This window comes from Ambystoma mexicanum, chromosome 2q (genome assembly GCF_040938575.1).
Source record: "Ambystoma mexicanum isolate Mex_15411 chromosome 2q, UKY_AmexF1_1, whole genome shotgun sequence".
NCBI classification, from domain to species: Eukaryota; Metazoa; Chordata; class Amphibia; order Caudata; family Ambystomatidae; genus Ambystoma; species Ambystoma mexicanum.
Genome location: NC_090924.1, coordinates 1012869769 through 1012885361, shown reverse-complemented (window position 1 = coordinate 1012885361; position 15593 = coordinate 1012869769). Strand labels below are relative to the sequence as shown.

General features: G+C 46.4%; 1 protein-coding gene across 6 annotated transcripts in view; it reads left to right on the top strand.

Annotated features, from left to right (window-relative positions):
• The window catches only part of STAM (signal transducing adaptor molecule), an 876495-nt gene that overhangs the window by 271744 nt on the left and 589158 nt on the right, over positions 1 to 15593 (top strand). For all 6 annotated transcript variants that reach the window (XM_069648340.1, XM_069648344.1, XM_069648342.1 and 3 more), the window contains one exon: positions 5336 to 5426. In XM_069648340.1, coding sequence (XP_069504441.1) covers positions 5336 to 5426 — 91 coding nt within the window. The remainder of the gene's footprint in view (positions 1 to 5335; positions 5427 to 15593) is intronic.

Below are 15593 nucleotides of genomic sequence, written 5' to 3'. Positions count from 1 at the left end.
GGTCCCACCAACTCAAAGGGAGAAGTCGTCCACGCAGGGCTTCTCTGTCGGTGCGAACTTGGCAAGTAGTCACTGCAGTAGGGCTTCACCGGGCAAACCAACCGTCCAGGAGTTGCAGCAGGCGTCCTCTTCAGGCTCTTCTTCGGTTCCTTCGTCCAGTGGTCGACTCTGCCTTCCAAGCCAAAAGACTCGCCTTTTATTCAGTTCTCTCCCATTCATTCCAGCCTAGCTGTCACTCACCCAGCAGGGTGGCTGTCCTTGCCGGACAGTCAGCCAGCCAATTACCACAGAGTGCATTTGGGTCTCCTAGGAGACTAAGCACAGGGAGGTGAAATTAACAAAGAGACCAAACCTGGTGTGGAGCGCAGAGAAACTCTCTAGAAAGACCTTTCCACAAAGACCTTGCAAAAAATGACCGGGCATCATTTTACTAAAGATGGCTGGACGCGATTTTGAAAAAGATGGCTCCCACGGTTAACAAACGGTTGCGGTAAATGTAAACCTAGGTAGGTGGAAACCACTGCCACCAGCAAGTCTATTGAGGAAAGGGTACAAAAAATGTTACATGAACATTTAGACACGGGATACTAAGTAACCCCTCCAGCACTCTATTGTAAGATAGGGTGTGCTGGGTCCAGCAAGACAATGCAAAGTAAAGCCAATTTCACTTTACTGCCATGGGAAACAGTAGTTGATTGCAGAGAAGGTATTTAAACCTTGGGAAATTTGGAAGACTTCCCTGTGGCACTGCACTGAAGGTGCTTTATGAGACAATTGTAAACAATGATGCCTATGGAGTTGGTTAGACTCCATAACCAAAAAGAAACTGTGTATAAAATCACATTAAAATACATGAGAGTGGGGAAAAAAGGGTCACACACTCTCCAGGGAAAAAAAAAGTCCTCAAAATCCAGAAAAGTTGCTGGGAGTCTCTAGGGTGGAGGGAATTGGCACATTTTTGAGAATTCTCCCTAACATTCTCCAGCTTGGGTCTTGCATGGATTCACATGCAAATCCTCCCTCCTTCCCCTCTCGGGTGCTTCTTGGTTCATACTGGTACTTCACGTGCGCTACGAACTCTGAAGATGGCCACCAGGGCTGGAACTTATGAAGTTCAGTGTCATTGGCTGGGGCCAATATGACCCAAAAGATACTGATAGGCTATAGAGGAGACAAGCAGTTTTAAGTGTAAAGCTAAACTGCTTTCTTTTTACTGAGGATTCCCAGCCTGATGACGTGGAATATTCATGATCTTGTGAATCCATGCAAGAACCATGCTGGAGAACAAGAGTTACGTGTTCCTTCACATGTGACCTAACATACAATCATGTTAGGTGGATGGTTGCACACATTAAGTTATCGCACATAGTTTCTTGCCAATGTTACAAAGTGACAAAACCGCAATATGACAATGGTGCACATGTGGGTCGTTGTTGGCTTTATGGTGGGGTACGATAGTTTCAGGTTTGCCGATAGCGTTTTATGTGAAAATAATGGAAGAAAATGCTGAATGCGTTGACCAAAATACTGGATCCCATTATACCGAAGAAGGGAAGCAGGGTTGTCCCCTGCTCCCATTCAACAATAGAATGGGTTCAGGGGTTGCGGGGGTGTCCCCTGCTTCCATTATATGGATAGCGGGTGTTAGGCAAGATTGTATCTGCTGATCTCTTCCTACTTACAGTACCCCCGTCTCCAATTGCCTCTTCTCGATTCCGTTCCTTTCAACTTCTTGCCCCCCTACATTGGAACTCTCTACCTCTCTCTATTCGGTCCATTCCCACCTACTCCTCCTTCTGTGCCTCCTTGAAATCTCTTCTTCTCTATCCCCCACCCTGACAGTCCTCCTTACCTCCCTTACTTCTCTCTCTCCTCCCTAATCTTTTCATTGCTTACCTTTTTCCCTCCCGCTCCTCATTTTTATCTCCCTGTTCTGCCTCCCTCATCTCTCCCCTTTACTCCTCCTTCCTTCCTCGATTATAGACCAGGTAAATTGCCCTAAATACTGTTTTATTAGCTTGTTTCATGTTTGTAATTTGCTTCAATTCATTTTTCATTATATTCTATGTATTATTGTTATAATGTAAAGCGCTTTGGCATAAAGCGCTATATAAACAAAAATAAATACAAATTGTACCCTGTGGGAGACTGCACCAGTCTTGTCCTCTTGGCAATAGTTAACCCAACCTTTGGTATAAGCATGTACTACACAAGTTGGTAGAGTGACTGAGCAGCCAGGCTCATCTCAAGAGGGGTCAATGTGAGCTGTAAGGTTGTAAACAGTTATTCAAATAACCACTTACACATAAGGTTTCTTGATTAAATAATTATTCATTTAAGTTAGTTAAATAAGCCTTCTTTAGAAGGGAGCAATCCTATAACAGAAAATATACTTCAATAAATACACACTCTGTTCCATAAATCAGTTGATACCCATTGGGGATGGCACACAGACGCTTCTTACACCCTCAGGTGACTTAAATATCTAGGACACTGTGGACATTGATTTATCACTGGCCCATTTAGAGCAATACTGAGATTAGTGTCACAAAGGAAAAGGTGAGGGAATAAGACAATGGTTAACAAATATTCTTAAGCAGGTAAGTACTTTTGGAACCCTCCAATGTGACGTAAATTAACCCTTTCCTAGGGGAAAGGCAAAAGCACAAAGTCAGAGGTAAGAAGAGTTTCTCAGGGCAGCCAATATTAGTGGAACAAAGTCTAGGGGAGCTAAAGATCTTCTTGCAGGTAAGTAAAAGTCTTGCACAATGTTTTAGAAATGTTTGTAGAAAGGAAATCACTGAAGGGCAACAAGCTGGGACGCTTGTGTGGGGGCAAAGCTGCTAGCAACTCTGCAAGGGTAACCAAGACAAGACCCAACTGAGAGCTAGCAAGGCTACACAACAAGAGGTAAGTCCCCTTAGTTTTATAGTACCTTTTGGTTTGAAGAAAACTGGATCCAGCTGGCTTCTGTTCCTGTGTAGGTCTGCAGATCCTGTATTCCTGTGCCTCAGTCATGGAGACAAGAAGGAAGACGTCTGGGGACTCCTGCACTATGAATGGAAAGCCAGTGGCAGCAATCGGAAACTTCAGATTAGCAGCACTTCGCAGACTCAGCTCCTTGCGTCTCTCGCAAATAGCACCACAGCGTTTCTCAGATACCTTAATGGACTTTCCTCTCATCTGGGGTGCAGCACTCTGTTGAGAAGGCTCAGGCTTGGTCAGTCCTGCTTCATGTGAATTTGGAGGATCTTCCTGGAGCTCGGGTCCGACTTAAAAATGATGCACTCTATCTGGTGTTTCTCACCCTGGCAATCTGTTCTTGCCACCAATCCAAGGGGAGAAGTCATCCTTGCAGGGCTTCTCTAGTCTAGGCGAATTCGGAGCGTCGGCACAGCAGCAGGGCTTCGCCAGGCAAACCAACGGTCCAGGAGTTGCAGCAGGCGTCTCTCAAGTTCTTCTTCGGATCCTTCGTCCGTGGTCGACTCTGTCTTCCAAGCCAAAAGCCCCACATTTTATGCAGGTTTCTCCCATTCATTTCAGCCTAGCTGTCAATCACACAGCAGGATGGCTGTCCTCAAAGGACAGCCAGCCAGCAAATCACCTTTTGGGTGCATTCCTGTAACCAAGGGTTTAAGCACAGGGAGTTTCGGGCACCTCCCCCACTTTCTGCCCCTGCCAGACACACTGGAGCCAGAGGCGGGCTTCGCCAGTGAATCTTGCCAAAGACAAAATGAACAAAGGGACCAAACCTGGTTTGGCGCGCAGAGTAAATCTCAAGAAGGACCTTTCCAACAAGAAATGGCGAAAAAAGAAGACCGGGCCATTTTGACAAAATGTGCACCCATTGGTGTCTTACTGTAGCTGCAATTGCAGCCCAGGGTAATGAAAACACAATGGTAGGATAAAGTAAACCACTGCCACCAGCCATTAATTGTAGAAAGGGTAACATACAAATTTTACATGAGGAACTAGGCAAAGGGGATACTAAGTAATCCCTCGAGCACCCTATTGTAAGATAGTGTGTGCTGGATCTCGAAAGTTATAAAAGTTAAGTAAAGTCAATTTCACTTCACTGCTCTTGGCAACAGTAGTTTCACCAAGAGAAGGTATTTAAACCTTTGGGAAATCTAAGAGACTTCCCTGTGTCGCAGTGTAAATATGATGCCTATGGAGTTTCAGACTCCAAAGTCAAAAGAAACAGTGTCCAAATCACAGAAAAATACATGAGAGAGAGTGGGGGAAAAAGGGCTCACTCTCTCCAGGTTTGAAATTAAAAGTCCTAAGGTCCAGCAAAAAGTGCTGGGGGTCTCTAAGGTAGAAGAGAATTAACACATTTCTGAGAATTCTCCGTAACAGCGGGGGACAATAAATTACTAACCAAAGTTAGTGAAGGAGAAATGACGTTGCAGCGAGAGGGCGGAGTCTGTGGCAAAGGAAAGAAGGTAAATGTGCCGCCGACAAGTGTGTATGGGTAAACGGGTAGCGGGTACCCATATACAGGTGATGCAGGAAAGAGTGATCACTGCACAGCTCAATTTATTAATTGAACATTTTTGGATTCGACATTATGGGATGCACAGTGATCACATAGATTCCCCGATAGTGCACAAGCTAATTTTAAACAACAGTTTGGGCTTTTGTTTAGACATGGAAGTGGCACTTGCCAGGCACTGTCGTAGTGGTATTAACTGGACATTGACGGTAGCAGGTGGAAAACGCTGTGAATGCCTGGGCATCTAATAGCAGTGCCTGGCAAATGCCTAATGCTTGTTCACAAGCATGCCAAAACTGTTGGCTTTTCCAATTCCTGTCTTAATCAGGACTTCAGTGAAGGACATAGGTAGTGCTTATTAATAGAGTGGCTGAAGGCAGACTGGTTAAGACATTTATATAACACCAGGCTTGATTAAAACAAGTTCTAAGAGTTCGCAAGAGGAGGTGTTTTGGTTGAGGAGGTGTGAATGGGCATAGGGATTAGCATGGCCATGGGGGGGGGGGGTCGATGGGTGGGCAAATAACCATACACCTACAAGCTTTCTGTTTCTCCTCATATGCCATTTCTCCCCATCTGTACAATATTGTTATAGTTTAGACTTATAGGGTGGCGCAGGCGCCACTGAGTGTAGGCCAAACTAACAAAAACAAGATGCCATTTCCCAAACGATACCACTAGATGGGGAAGGCTGTACTGATCCTATAATAACCTGTCTATTAAAAAATACCATGTTCCAGAACTACTGTAACCTTTTCCATGCTACAGTTGTAAATGTCAACATTTTACAAGCTGTCTCGATTTTCTAGACCAGGTTACCTATATTCTTGTCATACCTAGGCTGCGGACCAAGCAAAAGCAAGTCCGGCGCTCGTGACCAAGGACCTTGGCACAGTAGCAACCAAAAAGGAGGAGGAAGATCTAGCAAAAGGCAAGTATTGCTTGTTAACATAAGAGCTGGTTGTTAATTGTTTTTGGTGCAATACTTGATGAAATCCTACTCTTATCTAATCCTATTACAAAGTGATAGTTATATTTACTTGTTCCAGTATATATATTAAAAGCCAAAGGGTACATGTGTTGCTTGCTGAATATTTGCACAAGCACTTACAAACATGCTACTTCATGTTTGAGAATATGAAGATTGGGTTTGGAGTTGTAGACTGAATACTGCGGTACTTGTAAGTTTTGATTTCTATATCCTACACATTCGACAACAGTGGAGTCATATGGTATCTTGCACACTTATTTCAAGTGACGTGCGATCCTTACTGCTCTCGGACAATGTTCTCCCCACCCCGAGCTGAATAGATTTCATAGACGTAGCACAATACCGAACCTGAACCTGCTTCGGGTTACTCGTTGAGTGCTGTAACAGAAAAGAGGTTCACTTCTCCTGCGACTTTCTTTGCTAATCTTTAACATATGGTCCCTGATTATTCAGTCCTACTCGACCTGAAAATCCAACCTTGTGATGCAACAAAGATGTTGTCATTCTATGAAGAGAATTCTGCCATTTGGTGGTAGACTCAGCAGAAATGGCAAGAATGTACTGGGCATGCTATCTGAAGCTCAGTTTACCCCCCTTAACCCGGTATAACGCAGGGGGATCCTACTTCTGAATTTCCCAGGGGAAGCCCGAATATAGGGAAGTGACATCACCGCCAGTTATGACTGCATTTGCACGTAGTTACCAACTTGGTGCAAGGGGCGCAGAATAGTGGAAACTATGGCTAGCATGTACTGCACATACTAAAGTCAAGTAAGAAGGAGGTACAAGCCTTCCGGGAAGCCATCACTGCCCTTACTCCACCCCTCTATAATCCATGCTTTAGCAGCACTCAAAGGGCATAGCAACATGACTAGGATGGGAGAACCACCCTGAATAATAAACAAGAACTACCTAGATCAAAACGGTGCATTCTGGAACACGTTTTTAAAAAGGAATTGAGGGAAAAAGGCCAAAAAGCTACACTGAGCGTTAAACATCTCAGCTGCAAGTCAACAGTTACTCCACAGGGTGCAACATGAAGATTAGATAAGGGATCCAGAGCTGCTACTTGGGTACAAATAGCTAGTACATTGCATTTTAAGTGGAAATTATATTTGCAGGATGCTAACATATCTGTTTGCCCATTACTTATGACCCCATATACTTTAAATGTCATATAGATGCGCCCTAAGGTTTGTTCATAGTTTGTCCCAAGCGCAAAGAGTTAGAATGTACATAGGTGTCGGTTTTCCTGCAAACCTGTGTAAGTAATGGTGTGTTTATTATTGTGCCTGTAAATGGGAAATGGAGTTCAGAAAGATCAGTGAACCCTGGGGCAAATGTCACCTTGACAGCCTTTAGTTAGCCTGACTGTAAGAGCTCCACCAGATCCAATGATTGGGCTGATCACTCTTGCCCTCCCAAAAGCAATGGTGGTGCTTTTGATTAATGGCCAATATGGCTGGCCCTCTTGTATTAACCTACTGTAAAGATGCCTTGCGCAAGTGACATTCGCTACGATGTTACCCCTGGGTCACCAGATACGCAAATAGTTAGGGATGTAACTTTCTCTTAACCTCTCCTTGGACACATCAGATGTTCCGGATAAGTATAAAGCAATTATGTGTGGTTTCAGACCTGGGGGAGAGCGTTAATTGCTTTTAACATTGTAGTTCACCAGAAATTCTGGTAAGGTAGTGTACAATGTGCACCAAGGGTATGTTTGGGACTGATGGAATCACTCGCGTGTAAAGTTGTAACCATGTTCGTCTCCATTTTTAAAATAAACACCCAATTTCCTTGTTTTCAACATTCATTTTAAAAATCCTTATTCCCGAAATGAAGGAATCAGTAAAATAATTACACCCCACTTATGCTTAATAACGTCTTAACTTCCAAGAGACAAGTATGCACCTCTTTATACTGCCTTATTGTATTCACAACACAGACGCAACTGTTTCACACAAGCATCTAGAGAAAATATGAAGCACGCAATGCATTAGCACAGTTTACATATCAACAAATTGGACACTCGCATGTAGTGGGGGTAGTCGGGGGGCTTTGGAATGCCAATGGCCCCACCCCAGTGAGCTGGCACTTCACAGAGAAGAGGGACATTAGCATTCTCCATTAAGACATGTGCCAGACCCCGCCCAGGCCTGGTGCATGACCATTGAGTGGCTTGTGGAGCCATGATATGACTTCAGCAAGACTTTCTTCACTTTGGTTATAGAAGAACAACACCTTTCACTTGTTTTCAGGGAGGAGGATGTATAACAGACAGCAGAGCAGCCTGAGACTCAGACTTTGCCACCATTAGGGTTTTGGGGTTGGTGGGGACTGGGCGAACGGTGTGGGTGAGTGGGGGGGGTCCAGGAAATACAGGGGGGGGGCACTCTCTGATCTCAGAGGGGTGGTTTTAGCACTTTGAAAATATGCAGGTAACATGACCATTCCAGAATGAATGGGGAAAGAAACCTTGATTTTGATAAAATCAGCTCAGACCAGACATTCAAGCAGTGCCACAGCGTCTGTGGATCTGGAGATCGTTAAGGAGTGCAGGTTTCAAACACATTTCTATTATCAGTGGCAGAAACTTTCATATGCATGATGGACATTTCCAACTCTGAGCTTGCAAAGCACCACTTTACAAATCTGTGATAAATAAAGTGAGCAACAACACATCATAACAATGAGCTGGAAGTTTGTGACGCATAATCTGCGTAACCTGTCTTTGCTAATTACACAACTTTTATTACATCTCTTAAATCACTAAAAGTTCAGTGGGGTTAACTTGATTTTTTTTAGGTTGCCATTATCTTGCATTCTGGGATTAGTAGTTTACCATTCAGGATGTAAAACATGTTAAGCCACGTTGTCATGTGGCTTTATAATGTAATTAGTGTTTTTGTAAGTAAACCCTATAAGACATTATTACTGTAGACCTTCAAAACCAACAACTAGAGCAAAAGTTTGTGATCCTGATCAGCCACTGAGTTGGTGGGGATCGGTGTAGGTGAGTGTGTGGGTGGGCGGGGGGGGTTGATGTTCCGGGGTGGGTGGGCACCTGAATGTCAATTAAAATGTGGAATGACTGGGGGAAAAAACAGGGCACAGGTAGGGGGCAAGAGGGTGGGGGGTGTTTGGCAAATAAAAGAATGGCGGCCCATGGGGGGGGGGGGAACCAAAAGTAGCCGGCGAAGGAAGAAGTGTCGAAATGCCCAAAATGACAAAACAACAAAAAAACCGACATGCTTCTCAACTCCTCTAGACGTGTCGCTGTCTGCTTCAGCTGCCATTGTGTTCTGTGTGATGCTTCGCATTTTGAAAGCTGCGCACAAAAACTGATTTATTTCCGCTGATTTTGGGCAGCCTTCAAAAGCAGAAGTATCACACTTCTTAGAGGGGTTTCATGTGTCTCTCAACACCCCAGGAACGTGATCCCCCTCCGCTGGTGGGATTGTGTAGAAATTAGGAAGTTTCACCTCTCCCTTTGCTCCCCGCTGCCTCCCTTGCCCATCCAAAGTATTCACCCTCAACCCCCAGCACAGACACACTGATTCAGACACACAAACACGCCAATACTCGATTTTTCAGCGACTCCCCGCCTCCTCCCTTCCCCGTCGCAAACATTTTGCTACCTCCCCCACTGACAAATATACACACACATACCTGAGAGGCCTACCACGACTTCCCACTTCCAGCCCGGCCGCGCCTGTCGGCCCCTGTATGCACTTGTGTGTAAACAGGGGAATTACACTTCGATTTAGAAAGACAACTTGGTCGGTCTCCGAGCAGTCTTTCTAAACGGATCCTTTTTTATTTTGTTTTTTCCAAAACTATATTTTCACTTGGAATGTTTGCAGCAAGACTGCTCTACTTCTGATTGGATAATGCAATATCCCTGCATGCCTGCTCTGCTTTAATTGGTACTGTAACTGCACTTCACAGAAGGGCTGTAGTCTTTTACTGGTAAAGTACAAGCATTTCTTTGCATGTCTGTTCGACCAGAACGATCATTGTTTTTCGAAATTATGGATTCAGAAAGAGTACCAAAACTATAAATGCAATATTGAAAAGGTATAAACAAATGGAATACTTTTTGGAAAGGTAGTGTCATGGCTACGGCTGACGCACAAGTCCTTATTTTAGAACTTTTAGGCGTTCCTATGCTAAATGCTATCCTTTTTGCTCTTGTGAAATAGGCTGGCAGCAGCTGCGATTTAATTTTGGCTATACCAGGGTTTGTAGTCCGGTTATTGCAGAATTTCATATTGGGTGTTCTCTTGATCGGCCTTGTTTCCCATAAAATGTTTGCTTTCTCTTTCTGGTTTTCCCGTTTTATTTTAATTTCTTTTTTGTGATCAGTTCCCCTTTGTGGGTCCAGCACACACCATCTTATGTGGAGTGCTGGGGGGTTACTTAGTAGCCCCTTATCCTACCTACTTGTGTAACATTTTTTATGTTACCCTCACTACTTGATTTCATTTTCCTACCATTGTGCTTTTCTACCGCAGGCTGACTCCTAAACTGCAGTGTAGTGCCCTGGGTGACCATTTTGTCAAAATGGCCCTGGTCGTCTTTTTTCGCCATTTTCTGTTTGGGAGGTCTTTCTTGGGTTTTACTATGCACGCCAAGCCAGGTTTGCGCCCTTTGTTCGTTTTGCCTTTGGCAGGCTTCAGTACTGAAATCTGCCTCTGGCTCTAGTGTGTCTGGAAAGGGAGGATGTGAAGGAGGTTCCCAAAACTCCCCTGTCCTTTGTACTTTGGAATGCCTGAATGCACCCCGTCCTGATAGGCTGGCTGACTGGCTGTCCTTTTTGGAAGACCGTCAACCACTGGGAAGAACAATCCGACGAAACCGTGAAGGAAGCTTGCTGCATCCTCCTGAACCTTTGAATTGCCCGTTGAAGCCCGGATGCTGTGCTGAAACTCCTTTTTCTGATTGACAAGAGAAGCTCCGGAAGGGATGACTTCTTCCCTTGGGTTAGTGGGACCAACTAACCCTGAGACGAACTCCACTGGACCATCTTCCCCGACTGGCTGTACTTTTTTGCTGCTGCAGGAATCGAATGCCAGGGGTCGAGAAATCCGTAGTCTAGTGCAACGTCTGTGATCCTGCCAGAAGCTCCATGAGTCTCCCCAGGACCCTTCAGAAGCAGGACGACCCGAGCTTGAGTCCCCTCACCAGAGTGCAGGACTCAGCGAGTGAAGGAAGCCCAACCGGTATCCAAGATCTGCGGTGGTGCTGTTTACCTGAAACAGCAAAGTGCCGCTGATCTGAAGAGAGCCCGGATCTGCAGCCGACCTGCTAATTGCTGCCGCAGGAGTCCTTCGGACGTCCTCCCTCTTGTCACCACGACTGAGGCCCAGGAACCCAGGATCTGCATCCCTGCAACCAGACGTAAGCTAGCTGGACCACTCTTCTTCTAACCAAACGTACTGTTCTGACTTGGGGTACTTACCTCAGTGTCTTTAGCTTTGCTCTTCTCAGTTGAGACCTGCAGTAGCTACTTTGCTAGAGTTGATTTTAGCTCTACCCTCCACAAGTGTAACAGCGATGTATACAGTGATTTTTCTTCAAGAAACTCTCTAACTTTGTGCAAGACTTTGTTATCTAAGAAGTGCCTCAGCTCCATAGACTGTGCTCCAATTGACTTTGGCTGTCCTGGCTCTCTGCAGACTCTTCTAGTCCATCTGACTTGGATATTTACTGTCCCTCATAGGTGATAACTTGGTTCTTAACTAATATTGCTGGGAAAGGTATTTATCTAAACTTCATTGGAAGATTTAAGTGCTCACATGCTCTGAGAACCTGTTAATCTTTTTCCTTCCCGTAACCTTTCCTTTTTGCAAAACCTCAGAATCTACAAAGTTTACTAGTGATATACAAATGCATTACTGTCCTAGTTAGTGAAGTAGGAAGTGTGTAAGAAGCATCTCTGAAGAGTATCTACTAGCATTGTGTTGATTCTGGAAAAGTATTTTAAAGTGTATTTGATTGTTAAATGTATTGCCCTTTTTAAAGAATTATTATTTACTATTCAATAAATACATCATTATTTATAACAAAAACCTTGAGTGTAAGTGTTACTTGGCTACTTGTATTGGTGGATTTCGTTTCTACAGCTCACATTTACCCCTCTTGAGATAAGCCTGGCTGACCAGTCACACTACCAACTTGTGTAGTACAGGCCTATACCAAAAGATGTGGAAGCTGCGGAGTATTACAGTTTGTTTTTCGAAAATCGAAAAAGGGCGTCGACACAGGGCGTGCCAGTAATACTATCCCTAGTGTGACGTCCACTGTACCCATGATCCCTCACGCGTCTAGGATCCCCAGATTGTTTTTTTCCGCCATTCTGGTCGGAAGCACTTCATCGGAGTTCCCTGGCTTTGCCATATTTACACTTAAAACTAATTCTAATTTGCCCCATTTTGTCACCCTTACGTCGACCAGCATCTCGACGCCGAACCGGGGAGGAGATCAACGTCGAAACCCGACGGATTGGGCCTTGAGGCTTCCGCCTCGGCTCGGGCCTGGGCCGCTGGCCTCGGCCCTACAAGTAGGGAGAGTGGGGGGTGGTACACTTCCACACTCGGTTATAGACACCTTCTTACCTACACACACTTGCCCGCTGCCCACAGGCGCGTATGGAGGGTACGCCCTTTCAGTTTTGCCCCAAGTGTAATAAGAAATACCCTTGGGTAGATAAGCACGCTACGTGCAACCTTTGCCTGCCCAGAGACCACCCCGAGGCGGGTTGCAGGGCCTGTAGCAGGTTTAAGACCAAAACTCTTAAGGACCGCTCCACCAAGCGTTGGGCCCACCACGCCAAGCTAGCAGCTATGGAGGCGGAGGGTACCTTCAGCGACGGCAGCGACGCCGGACTTTCGGACGGCGAGGGCACCAAGGCGTCGAAAGACAGCCTAACGCACGTCCCCGGCCTCGGAAGGTCGTCCGTCCCGGCGACTATGGGGAAGTCCCCCGGCGACAAGAGCGTTACACATACACACGCTAAACACAAAAAACCCACCCGAGATTCGACGTCGTCGAAACCTCGGAAAGAGGCACAGAAGGAGCGGTCCGAAAGGACGTCCTCTGGGCGGTCCCGGTCGAGGTCGCCGCACGACGTCAGGCAAGCCTCCACACTTGCACATAGTGCCTCGCCCATTAACATCACGGAAGATCACTCGTCCGGAGACGAACACGGCTTCCATCCCCAGCCTGCACCCCAGGGAAAGGGTACATCACTTGGGAGTGAGGAGGGCCCAGTTTCGAAGCCTAGTTCGAAACACAGGGATTCCACCTCCGATCCTCGACGCCAGGCGTCGAAAGATAAGGGAAAGGGTAAACACACTTCCACCCACGGGGAAGGGGGTAAGCAACAAAGGAAACAACCCTTGCAATCCCCCACAACAATAGAACTGACTTCCCCGTCCAAGTCTTCTCAGGGACAGTCCATAGAGAGTTCCAGCAAGGTCACCCCAAGCTCAAAACTCTGGTCATGCGAGGACATTGACAGAGTAATGTCAAGGATGTCCTCCTTAGCAAATTTCTTCGAAAGACACCCTGACCAACTACTAGCTTTAAACCCTCAGGAATCTTCTCCCTCAGGTTCAAGGGACCCTATCCCTTCAAATAAAAGGCCCCGGGTCGAGACACCAGTAAAGGCTTCAGACCCCTTCGAGGTCCAACCCTATTCTTGCCTTTTCCCTACAGGCCAAGGAGACTCTTCCCTTATAGAGGGCCAGGATTTTGAGACACCAGAAGATCTCGCAGTGTCAGATTATTACGGGGAGGACGAAGACGAGGATGAGCCAGAAAATAGCCCAGATATTTTCAGAATGGACTCACCAGTCGAAAGGGAAGCCCCAGTGTCTGATTCCCCAATAGATAATCAGCCCCTCCTGAATGAACTGCTCTCTCGGGCAGCTAACCACTTCCACATAGACACACAAGGTGTCCAAGAAGAGAGGGACTTCGCGGAGGAACTAATAGGGGAAAGGAAGACAGTAGCCCAGACCATTCCCATCCTGAAATCTATTCAACGCAGAATAGCACCATCCCTTGTCAACCCAAACCTGACAAGACCTGTAAACCCGAGAGTAGAGAAGCTGTTTAAAGCAGCCCAGTCGGACCCTCTATATATTAGAGGCCAACTTAAGCCAGACTCTCTAGTCGTAACTAACACCCGCAAGAGAGCTGGAACCCCATTATCTTCCTCGGAGGCTCCCCCCGACAAGGAAAGTAAGAAACTCTATGGTTTTGGTAGAAAAGTAGCTTCCACGGCAGCCTACCAAACCAGAATCGCGAATTCCACCACACTGTTGGCCAGCTACAACTGCCATCAGTGGGAAGAAGTGGCAGCACTAATAGATTCCGCTCCCGAACCCCTTAAGAGCCAGCTATCTCGCATTTGTGCAGAGGGAAGAAACGTCTCAGGCTGCATTTTAAAAGCAACTTTAGACGCCGCAGACAATGCGGGTAGAATTATAGCAGAGGGGACTGTCATCAAAAGACATGCTTGGTTGAGGCAGTCGGGATTCAGAGCAGAAACACAAGCTGCACTCTTAGACAAACCAGTGGAAAGTGATCTCCTGTTTGGAAAGGCAGTCGAGGACGCACTAAAAAACGCTAAGGAGGAATTCGACACCCTCAAATCCCTTGGCCAGTTAACTACAAAACCACCTAACCAAAGACGGAACGGCAATTTTCGTCGCCCCCGCGGCCAAAATTCCAATAGAGGAAATAGCTATTCCCACACCCAGGGTACACAGTGGAACACCAACTCACAACAGTCTACCCAGGGGTATGGTAGGGCTAGTAGAAGAGGACGTGGTAGAGGCAGAGGCAGCCCCAGTAAAGGAGGCGGCACGCCTCCACCAAAGCAGTGACGCTCATTTCAGGGTCCCTTCCCATGCAACCCCAGTAGGGGGACGAATATCCAGCTTCACCCAGGCATGGGAAGGGATAACATCCGACAGATGGGTGCTGTCGACGGTATCCAAGGGGTACTGTATAGAACTACTGCAACGTCCCCGAAACCACCCTCCAAGACAAAAAGTCCACTCTTTAGAACATCAAAAGATCCTCCTCGAGGAAATCTACAATCTGCTCCTAAAGGACGCGATAGAACTCGTCCCAGGACACCAGGTAAACAAGGGTATCTATTCAACTTACTTCCTTGTGCCAAAGAAAGATTTAACTATGCGCCCAGTATTGGACTTACGGCCTGCCAACAAGTATGTCAAGCCCCAAAAATTCCGTATGACCACGCTACAAGAGGTAATCCCACTCCTAAAAAAGGGGGATTACATGGCAACCTTGGATATGAAAGATGCCTATTTTCATATTTCCATGCTCCCGGCGCACAGAAAATACTTGCGCTTCAAGGTGGACAGTCGCCACTACCAATTCAAGGTACTGCCCTTCGGGATAGCTTCAGCACCAAGGGTATTCACCAAGGTACTGGCGGTGGCAGCTGCACACCTACGCAGGGAGGCAATCCCAGTGTACCCTTATCTAGACGACTGGCTCATAACGGGGGAAACCCCAGGAATCTGCAGATCAAACATTCAGAGGACTATCGACCTCCTCCACGAATTAGGCTTCTCTATCAACGAGAAGAAGTCAAGTCTGGTGCCAAGCACCTCAAAACAGTTTCTAGGAGCTATCCTAGATACTCAGAGAGAATTGACCTTCCCTTCGGAAGAAAGAATTCGGAATATACTTCTGCAAATTCCGCATTATCAGTCAGGTCAACAGATAACAGTACGCAAAGCTTTGCGGTTACTGGGCATAATGGCGTCATGCATTTACCTGGTCCCCCACGCGCGTCTGCGCATGCGTCCCATGCAGGAATGGTTGGCGAAACAGTGGTCTCAGGCAAGTGGTCAGTGGGACGATCTAGTGGTCGTTTCGCCAACACTCGTACAGAGCCTACACTGGTGGACAAGAGAGAATATCGCAAAGGGGAAACCCTTTTACGATCCCGAAGTACAGGCAGTGGTTACTACAGATGCATGCCTGACTGGGGGGGGAGCCTCACCATCTCCACCACACAGCTCAGGGTCTCTGGTCTCACTCAGTAGCCAAGAACCACAT